At 55.8% G+C, this 9,683-nt stretch overlaps 1 protein-coding gene across 1 annotated transcript; it reads left to right on the forward strand.

Moving 5' to 3' along the window:
- Window positions 1-2,452: 2,452 nt before the first annotated feature.
- Window positions 2,453-7,777, forward strand: C8H8orf58 (chromosome 8 C8orf58 homolog). The gene is made up of 7 exons (XM_052645306.1): window positions 2,453-2,535; window positions 3,654-4,159; window positions 4,759-4,899; window positions 5,047-5,158; window positions 5,287-5,399; window positions 5,702-5,808; window positions 7,434-7,777. The coding sequence occupies exons 1-7, from the start codon at window positions 2,487-2,489 to the stop codon at window positions 7,543-7,545; spliced, it is 1,140 nt and encodes a 379-aa protein (XP_052501266.1). The 5' UTR covers window positions 2,453-2,486; the 3' UTR covers window positions 7,546-7,777.
- The last annotated feature ends 1,906 nt before the right edge of the window (window positions 7,778-9,683 follow it).

Genomic DNA, 9,683 nt, shown 5'->3' on the forward strand with positions numbered 1-9,683 from the left:
GATACAGCCCCCTGCTACTGGAGATGAGAAAATGACCTTCCCAAAGTGACACTGCTAGATAATTCTCAGGTACTTTAATGTCAATTCTCACCATTCTGAAATAGGTACTGTTGTTATCCTAGTTATATCGATGAAGAAACTGAGGACAGGGAGGATAAGTCACTGATTCAAGAACTCCTGGCAGTAAGGGCAGGGGGCTGAGGAGGAGCCAGGAGCCTGACTTCTGGGTTCCTGGCTCACCCTGGGCTGCTCTTGTCCCTTCACTAAAGGCAGCCTTCCAGGTCATGGGGGAGGTCACCATAGCTTCCAGCCATTTCTAGTCTGCCAGAAGCTGCCCTGGGCTCTTGGCTTTGCCTTTCCTCCCACAGGGCCTAGCTGGCAGGAAACGTGCTTCCTGAAGCTGGGACTTCCCCCATGGAGGCCGAGGGATGCCTCTGCTGGGGCTACCATGTGTCTCAGGGACTCATGGTAGCTACTCATCTGTCAGTTGGGCAGCGAGGGTGTGCCCCTCCCATCCCTTCCAGCATCACTCAAAGAGAGATGATTCTTCTCTGGTAGAAGGTGGGGGTAAGGAGAGACAGCCTTCTGGGTGGTGAAGACCTGGCTCAGCTCCAGCAGGCGCTTGCCACAGTTAGGACAGTAAAAAGCAGATGGGAAGGCAGCATGCGGCCCCCCACTGTGGGGGATCTCAACCACCTTGAAGGTTCTGGCATATCTACATGGGGAGGAGGGAGTGGCCTGGAGGAGAGTGTGCCTGGGGTGTGTGTGTGTGTGTGTGTGTGTGTGTGTCTGTGTCTGTGTGTGTGTGTGTGTCTGTGTGGTTTGGGCCCACACAGAGCCCCGTGCTGAGACACTGCATTCCTGGCTGGGCTGGCTTCCTGCTCCAGATACATTCCTGCCCCAGAGTCACCACAGAGACTGCCTGGAATCTGGCCCCACATTCTCGAAATTCAGGACAAGATCTGGCAAAGGTTCCCTCCTTTTCCCTCCCCATCCTCTGACTCAGGAGGGGGGAAGCCCCCTGACAGCCAGCCCTCCCTCTGTGCCCCCCAAACCTCCGCCTCCTCCCCTGGGAAGCTTGGTGCAGGATATAGCCGGCTGTTGGACTTGTACTGTCCCCAGGCCCAGGCTTCTCTGTTTGTACCTGGGAAAGAGCCATGGGGGGTGGTTTCCAGGAGGACAGGGCCGCCAGCGGGCAACCCAGAGAACTCAGATAGCAGGGAAGGGGGTGGCCTGAAAATCAAGGTGTCAAGAGTAAATTTGGGCAGTCATTGTTCCCGGGGGAGTTGGGTGGGGTGGGGGGTGGGGATGGTGAGGGTTTCGCTGCAGGCCTGTTTCCCCATCTCATAGAGTTAGAATCATGTAGTTTTTGATTCCTGACCGATCCTGCGGGGGCTGTTGGAGGAAGGGTAGGAGGAAGCAGGGGATGGGCAGACTGTCTTCTCCCTCCCAGATAATTACCACTTGCAACTAGTGCCTCCAGCTCCAGCCCGCCCTCCTCCCTACTCCCAGAGGCTCAGGTGCAAGCTTGCACGTCCACCAGCTCCCTTATCTCCCTCCAGGGAATTTGGGTCCTGCTGGGATTTTTCCAGCCCCGTGACCTTCCTCAGGAGGCTGAGGTTTCCTTAGAGGCCACCACCCCATCTGATCACCAGCCTGTCTCAGCTTTTGCGGCTGCCTGCAGTGGTGGAGTTCCACGGACTCAAAGTGGGTGGGGCTAAGGACTGGTGAACCTTTACACTCCCAGACCTCCGGGCTGCCCTTCTGTCCCCCTGTTTCACTTTCCCGGATCCTGAACCATACCCTCGCCCCCGCCGGATTCTGCTCTAGCCCAGGATCCAAGGCGCCCTGCAGTTGTTGGAAAGGATTTCTCTGTGCCGAGAATCCCTTCCACCTTTGATCGCGCCAGGTTTCAGAGTGGCTGAGTGACTTTCCCGAAGGCACACAGCTGAGCGCGCGCGGACGCGGACGTCCTGGCCGAAGATCTTTCCACCGCTTGCACGTGCTGATCCATTTCCTTCCGCGCTCGCGTCCGGTCGCCGCCCCTCGCCTCTCCCAGCTTCATTTCGGCCGCAGGAAGACAGACTCGGCTTGGGAACTGTGGGCGGGGTGACCCCATGCCACGGGCGAGACCGCGTCGCCCGCCAGGGTCCCCGCTCCTCGGCTAGGCCGGCTGGGCAAGGGAGCCAGGGACGGGCCTCCTACCCCTGGCCCCTGACCCCGGCCCCGGTCCCCGCCAACACTGGGCTGGGGGGCCCAGGCCCCGCCCTCGCGGCCCTCCTCGTCGCATTCGCACACCTGCGCACCCTTCCCCGCCCCGTCCCTCCCCAATCCGGGCTGGGAGTGTCCCGTGGCCGCGCCCTGCCGGGTCTGGACGCGCAAGCCTAGCCGCCCGCCCGACAGCGGCTCCGCCACGGCGGCCGTGATAGCTCGGTCCTGCTGCAGCGGCCACGGCCCGGGCGCCGCACTGGGGCCGGATTCGGGCCATGCTGGGCCGGCGGCGCGTCTTCGCCGTGGAGCCACTGGGCGGCCAGGGTGAGTCGCCCACTCAGGGGCGGGCCCGGACCTTTGGCCTGGAGCCAACTCTCGTGCCCTGGCTCCTATCTGCGCTCTCCGCCCCACCCGCAGAGCCCGCACTGCCTGGCGCAGCCCGCCGACCTCGGTGCGCCCTCCTCGCCGCCTCCCTTAGGAAGGGCCGGGGATCGCGTCCGCTGTTGGAGACTCTCTTACTTTTTGGCATTAAACCAATCGTCACCTCCACCCCATTTTCCCGGGGTCCACTTACCTCTAATTCCTGGTCAGGATCCTCCTTTCCCTGGGCCCTGCCCCAGCCGGCGGTCGCGAAAAGCCCTCATCTCTGCGGCGGCGGACCTCTTTGCAAAGGAGCCTCGCAGGGGTAGACTTCCTGGTGGACTTTCTTGCCCAGAGGGGCTTGGTTTGGCATCCAGGTGCGGCAGTCCGGGAGAAGGAGGCCGGCCTCCGTCCCCTCCAACCTCCAATTCTGTATCTTTACGATCGATCGGGCACCTAGATTGCAGGAGAGTCTGGCACAGACCAGGAGAGCTGTAGAGAGGACAGTGATTGGGCGACCGCGCTGCTTCTCCTTCTACCATTTGGGTTCCCTTTCCTCAGTTCAGATTTTTTTCAACTCTCCCAAATCTTCTGCTTCTCACTTAAAAGAACAAAAGTCCAAAATGATTATGGCTATTGTGATTTTTGGTACCTTTTCCCTCCAGGACTTACGGGATGGACTTTCTCTTGCACCCTGAGGCCAGTTTAGATCCCTTTGTGTCCTTCCCCCTCTCCCGGAGGCGGGGGCACAGTCACACTCCCCCTTGGGGAGCAGTTGAAGAGGCTATAGTTCCCCAGTGATGGCTCAGAGGTCTTAGGCTCACCTCAGGGGCCAGAGTGCAAGGGCTCCCTGGAAGCAAGTGCCCACCCCTCGAAGGAAGACATCATTAACAATTACTTTTGTAAAAGCGACTCCGGTCCTAACCCAATCTCCCAGACAGGGATGGAGGGATCTGGACTCGGCTGTTGTCCGCGGGTCTCCTCCTGTCACCTTTGACCCAGGACACTCCACCCGGGGAACACCACCAGTTACAGGAATGTTGGCGCAGCCGGCCCAGCCTGATGAGTGACTCTGCTTGCAGATGGGGCTGGTGAGGACCTGGTACATGGTTGTGTAGTGCCTGGAGTCATCAGCACCTACAGGCAGATCCCAGATGTGGCTCCAGTTTGCTCATCAGACTCCTGGAAGAGGCACGACCGGCTGAGCGGTCCCCAGGGGCAGGCACCGCTTCTCAAACTGGCCTCCCAGGACTCAGGAGTGGAGATGGCAGTTGGCGACAGCTCCCCGGCCACCTCACCTGGCTTTTCTCAAGACTCTCTGAACTTTGAGCCCCTGGGGAACTCTGAGTCCCTAGCCCTTGGTGCCCTGGAGCCTCCTGCCCACCTAAGCCGGCTTCTAGCCAGCCGTAAGCTGGAGCAGGTGCTGGAGCGCTCCCACCAGCTCTCAGTTCCCCCTACCAGCTTATCTCAACACTGCCACTCCCCAAAGCTGTCACCTAAGCGTGAAATGCCCCATTCTGAAGCAAGAGGACCGGAGGCCACAGAGGCAGAGAGTGATTTAGAGGATGGCCTGGAACAAGCAGAGGTGGTAAGTGCCAACTCTCAAGTGTGGGATGGAGATGGACTCCCCCCTACCTCTCCTGCCACCGCCCCAACCTTGTTCTCCATGGAAGTCTCCTGGGCAGGGTATTGTGTGTGTGAGTGTGTTTGTGTATGTGTTAATCACTTAATTGTATCCAACTCTTTGCGACCGCCATGAACTGCAGGAGGAGACAACCCTGGCGCCTGCAGCTTGCCAGGCTGCCCTGTCCATGGAATTCTCCAGGCATGAATACTGGAATGGATTGTCATTCCCTTCTCCAGGGGATCTTCCCAACCCAGGGATCAAACCTGAGTCTCCCATGTTGCAGGGAGACTTTTTACCATCTGAGCCACCAGGGAAGCTGGGGCAGGGCATTCCTTGCCTCTGATTGATGGGTTGGATGAGACGTCTCACCTCACCCCCAACCCCCAGCTGTGTGGAGATGAGCAGGGCCTGGGGCCTACCTGGCCCTTTGCCTGGTTGGGCACAGGGTGACCAGCTGGGTGTGTGTTCCTCCTCTTACTTATTCTGCCCCTGTCTACTGGCCCATTGGGTGGGAGTCTGGCTGGGTTCAGAAGTCTCTCTGACCTCACTGTGTCCCACAGGTGGAGGACTTGGGGCCTGAGGCCTGCTCCGGCCTTCCGGGGCAGGGTCTTCGCTATCTGGAGCACCTGTGCATGGTGCTGGAGCAGGTGGCAAATCTACAGCAGCTCTGTCTGCAGCTGCAGACTCAGAGGGGCCCTGGGGTGAGTGAGCTGTGAGTGGGCAGGCCGGCTGGTGGGCAGGTTAATGGGGGAGGCAGAGGATCGGTGGGACCCCTGAAACCAGGACTCCCTTCAGAACAGCCTCAGCCCTCTAGCCAGGCCCAGAGAGCCTGTCTCTCCTGTGCACAGGATCCTGAAGAGGAGGCGGAGACAACCCTGGTGCCTTCACCTCTGCCTTCTTATGCCCCAGGCAGTGAGGTGCGCGGGCCGTGGGAACGGCTCAGCCAGACAGAGGAGACAGGTGAGCGCCAACGGCATCTCCCTCTGCATCTTGCCCGCCCAGGGCCCCACAGGCAGACCGCCTGAGCTCTGGGCTTGATGAGTGCCTTCCTGTTCCTTGCTTGGGGTAACCAGATTATCTTTCTGAAGGAGCAAAAACAGCTTCACCCCCAAAGGTAGGGGCGCCCAGTGCCAGCCCTCCCAGGCTGTCAGAGGCCCTGGAAGAGCCAGCTCACACCTTCTCATCCTCCCAGGAACACAAGGTAGGTGAGGGATATATGTGGGGCCTGGCCTGCTGCAGTGGGAAGCCTCGTGTGCTGCAGTCCATGGGGTCACAAAGAGTCGGACACAACTGAGTGACTGAACTGATATGTGGGGCCAGGTGACAGGATGGGGTGGAGGTGGTATGGTTGGGATGTGTGGATACCCTGAAAGCTAGAATATGAGAGGATTCCTATTTGGAGCGGGTGACTTGTCCTGATTGTGGTTACAACTATCTGTGGGAGCTTGGTCAGGGGTATGTTGTGAGGAGGGACCCTGGGTGACCCCCTCACCCTCTGCTCAGGGGGATCACTCCCACTGGAACAAAGTCAAGGTCCTGCTCAACCGGATCAGGTGGGGCAGCCCTCGACCTGCTGAACTTGCCACCTCTGCTGATGGTCCTGTCCCCAGGTGAGTCCTGTGACCCAGCCCCCAGGTGAGTTCTGTGACCCTGCCCAGGGCAGGGCAGAAGGAGGAGCCTGATGAGCTAGGAGGCTGAGGTTGTGCTGCCAGTTGTTATTTTTGTCCCTGCAAAATTTGAGAGAGGCAGTCTTAGAGAAGGCTTCCCCGGTGGCTCAGCGGTAAAGAATCTGCCTGTGATGCAGGAGACCTGAGTTTGATACCTGGATCTGGAAGATCCCTTGGAGAAGGGCATGGCAACCCACTCTAGTATTCTTGTCTGGAGAATCCCATGGAGAGTGGAGCCTGATGGGCTACAGTTCATGGGGTCACAGAGTCGGACACAACTGAGCAACTAAACAGCGAGTCTTGGAGAGGTTGTGGGAAGAAACAGAAAGTAGTTAAAAAGCCCCATTTATAGATGAGGAGTCTGAGAACTGGGCTGGGGAGGGAAGTCATCTTCCTGAGGCCACATGGCGAGCCAATGGCAGAGCCAGGACCAAAAGATAGGAAATCGTCATGTGAACCCAGCAAGCCCTCAGCCCTCAAAGCTGAAACTTAGGTCACCTCCCTGGGTTTCCCCAGGAAAGCAAGGTAGTGCACACAGAGTGCCACAGCGGGTGCTGGGAGTGAGGGCCAGCACCTTTACTGAATAACTCTCCAGGGGGGCTTATCCCCATCAGTTAATATCCTTAGGCTTTTCACAATTGTCGGTCAACTCTGGGGCCATCGTTACTTGTTTTTTTAAGATAAGTTTTGGCTGTGCTGGACCTTTGTTGCTGCTCGGGCTTTCTCTAGTTGTGGCCACCGGGGGCTACTCTGTTGAGGTGTGTGGGCTTCTCACTGTGGTGGCTTCTCTCGTTGTTGAGCACAGGCTCCAGGACATATGGGCTGTAGTAGTTGGGGCGCATGTTAGCACAGCCTTGCAGACTGTGTGATCTTCCCAAACCAGGGATGGAACTCATGTCCACTACATTAGTAGGCAGATTCTTTAAAAAAAAAAAAAAAAACCTTTTATTTTGTATTGGGATATAACTGATTATTCCAGGGCTATATTGCAACCCTGGTGATTGTCCAGTCAGTTATCACCAGGGCTTTCCAGGTGGCTCAGATAGTAGGGTCTTACTGCAATGCAAGAGACCTGGGTTCAGTCCCTGGGTCATGAAGATCCCCTGGAGAAGGGAATGGCAACCCACCCCAGTATTCTTGCCTGGGAAATCCCATGGACAGAGGAGTCTGGCGGGCTACAGTCCATAGGGTCGCAAAGAGTCGGACATAGCTGAGTGACCACCACTTTCACTTTCATGGCCAGTTAACAATGTTGTTGTAGTTTCTGGTGAATAGCAAAGGGACTCAGCCCTACACATGCTTGTATCCATTCTCCCCCAACCCCCCTCCCATCCAGGCTGCCACATAACACTGAGGAGAGTTCCATGTGCTGTACAGTAGGTCCTTGTTGGTTATGCATTTTGAATATAGCAGTGTGTACATGACCTTTTCAAACTCCCTAACTGTCCCTCCTCCCTATCCCCCACCCCAACCCCTGCGCTAAGCAGGCGGACTTTTAATCACAGCAGTCTGCCGCCATTACCTTTGTTTTTTTCCCCTAGTCTAGAGCTTCCTTCCTTTTTCCACAGGATTGCATCAAGGGACCTCCCTGAAAGGCCTCTGGGCCATCCCCTCCAGAAGACCTTTATGCCATCATTAGTGGTTAAGAAGAAACAAGACAAAAACCTCTCTGTACACTGAGACCTCCTGGTGCAGGGGTCTGACCCTGATGGGGCGAGTGCAGTGAAGTCTCCTTGCCGTCTGCCCTGATGCTGCTTCTGGGCACTGCCAGAAAAAGCTGTGGATGCTCTGTCTTCTCTCTGAACTCAGGCAAGGGCTGAGTCCTTCTCCTCTGAGCAGCCAAGGAGCCCTGGGTCCCTGAGAGGCCCCAAAGTGCAGCAGCTCTGGGGCTCCTCCTTGATTGCCCAAAATCCCTGGGCTTAGGCGGTGTGAACCTTACTGATTCATGGGGAATCCATGGGGCGTGTCAGGCACAGTGGTGTATTGGCACCCAGTGTGGCTGTGGGTCTGTGGGACTGTCAGTGTGGTGAACGGATTGGATCCAGCTGGCTCTCTGGAATCATGCCCTCATGGTGAGGTAACCACAGGACGATGGACGTGGCCTTCACTCCTGAGTGGACAGTTACTGATCTGGAGTCCTATCTTCTTCCTCATACTCAAGTGGGCAGCCCTAGAACAGAGAAGGGTACTCTTGGCTGCCTCTGCCTTGAATCTTGCCTGAAGACCGCACCAGGGATGGGAGGGTCAAGTACAACACAAGGAACAGTGGAGTAATCGTCAAGGTCTACTCTCTGCTGCTTTACTGCTTATATCATGGCTGAAACCAGAGGCCCAGATTAGCATTTAGACCTTGACAAAATCGCTTAACTTTTCTGAGCCACAGCTGCCCACTTAATCTCCCAAATGGTATAACGATGCCTGCCTTGCCTACCTCACAGACTTGTTCTGAGGATAAAGTGAAATTAAGCTGCCTCAAAACGCTTGCTGCTGCTAAGTCACTTCAGTCGTGTCTCTGTGTGACCCCAAAGCCGGCAGCTCACCAGGCTCCCCCGTCCGTGGGATTTTCCAGGCAAGAGTACTGGAGTGGGGTGCCATTGGCTTCTGAATGTTAGATGAATAGGAAAGGGGGTTGGAGGGAGGCTAGACTGGAGGGATGATGAGAAAGTCAGAGGATAAGGGGGAATTGGGGTTGCTAATTGGGGCTAAAATGGCCAGTGATGAGTGGCGAGACTTGGAGCGAGTCATTTGAGTCTCTCACGTATCACATCTGGGAATTAGAACACTAACACCTGACCTGCTCATTCCCAAAGAGTTGATGTGAGGACTAAAGAAAACGACTGTGAGAATTCTTTGTAAATGTATACCTAAATATTGTGAAGGTTTATCTTACCATATCACCTGTGTTGACTGAAAAAATACACACAACCTACGAGACCTTTATTCCCTGGGAATTTTTAGGACTTCAGGCCTTGGAGACAGCATTTCCTCAGAGAACTCTTTCTAAGGAGGTGAGGCGAGGAGTCAGGTTATATAAAAGTTTGCAGCAGGGGATGGGGGTCTGAACAAAAGTTTGTTAATTAAGGAAAACCGAGTATCTCAAATCAGGAAATTTAGCACTCTTCTAAGTATGAGAAGCTGCAAGCGTCTGGGCTCCCTGAATTCATTCCTTTCATATGTGTCTCACTTATTGGGGGCCAAATCCTACTGCACATCATTCACATCTTTAATTCCTCTTTCAGCTTAGGGAGTGGGGGATGTGGTGGGTGGCTGCCTCTTGCTCCTTCTTGCACACACCTGCCCCCTGCCCCAAGCTCCTCAGCATTTACCAGGGAAGTGGCTAAGTGGATGATGGCTGCCAGATAGCTGGTATTATTCTACCTGGGCTCAGAAAAGTATTTTTCTGAGGGAGGAAATGGAGGAAAATATTTTCTATGGGAGGAGGACATAGCACACCAATATGGGAGGAACTATTCCATTTCACACCTTTTAGGTTCCAAGCTCTGTTAACTGAGAAGGGGGTAAAGTTTAGTCTCCTGCAGGCACCCAGAAGATGGGAGGTGTAAGTGGGGGGGTACCCTCAACGAAGGGTAGGCTAGAGATGGGGTCATTGGTTGAGTCAGACACAAGGATATCTCTATAGAAACGGGCACTGATCATGCATCCTCCTCCAGTCAGCTGGTTCTCTTGCTGCTGCCGGCTTGGGGGTCCGCCAGAATGAAGCATAGGTGCTGCTTTATGTTTGAGGGTCCAGCTCCAGCTGTCTTTGGACCAGGAACCAGTTCTCTGAAGTCTGCTTTTCTCATGGGGCACGTAAGCGA

Source organism: Budorcas taxicolor, chromosome 8 (genome assembly GCF_023091745.1).
Source record: "Budorcas taxicolor isolate Tak-1 chromosome 8, Takin1.1, whole genome shotgun sequence".
In the NCBI taxonomy this organism is placed as follows: domain Eukaryota; kingdom Metazoa; phylum Chordata; class Mammalia; order Artiodactyla; family Bovidae; genus Budorcas; species Budorcas taxicolor.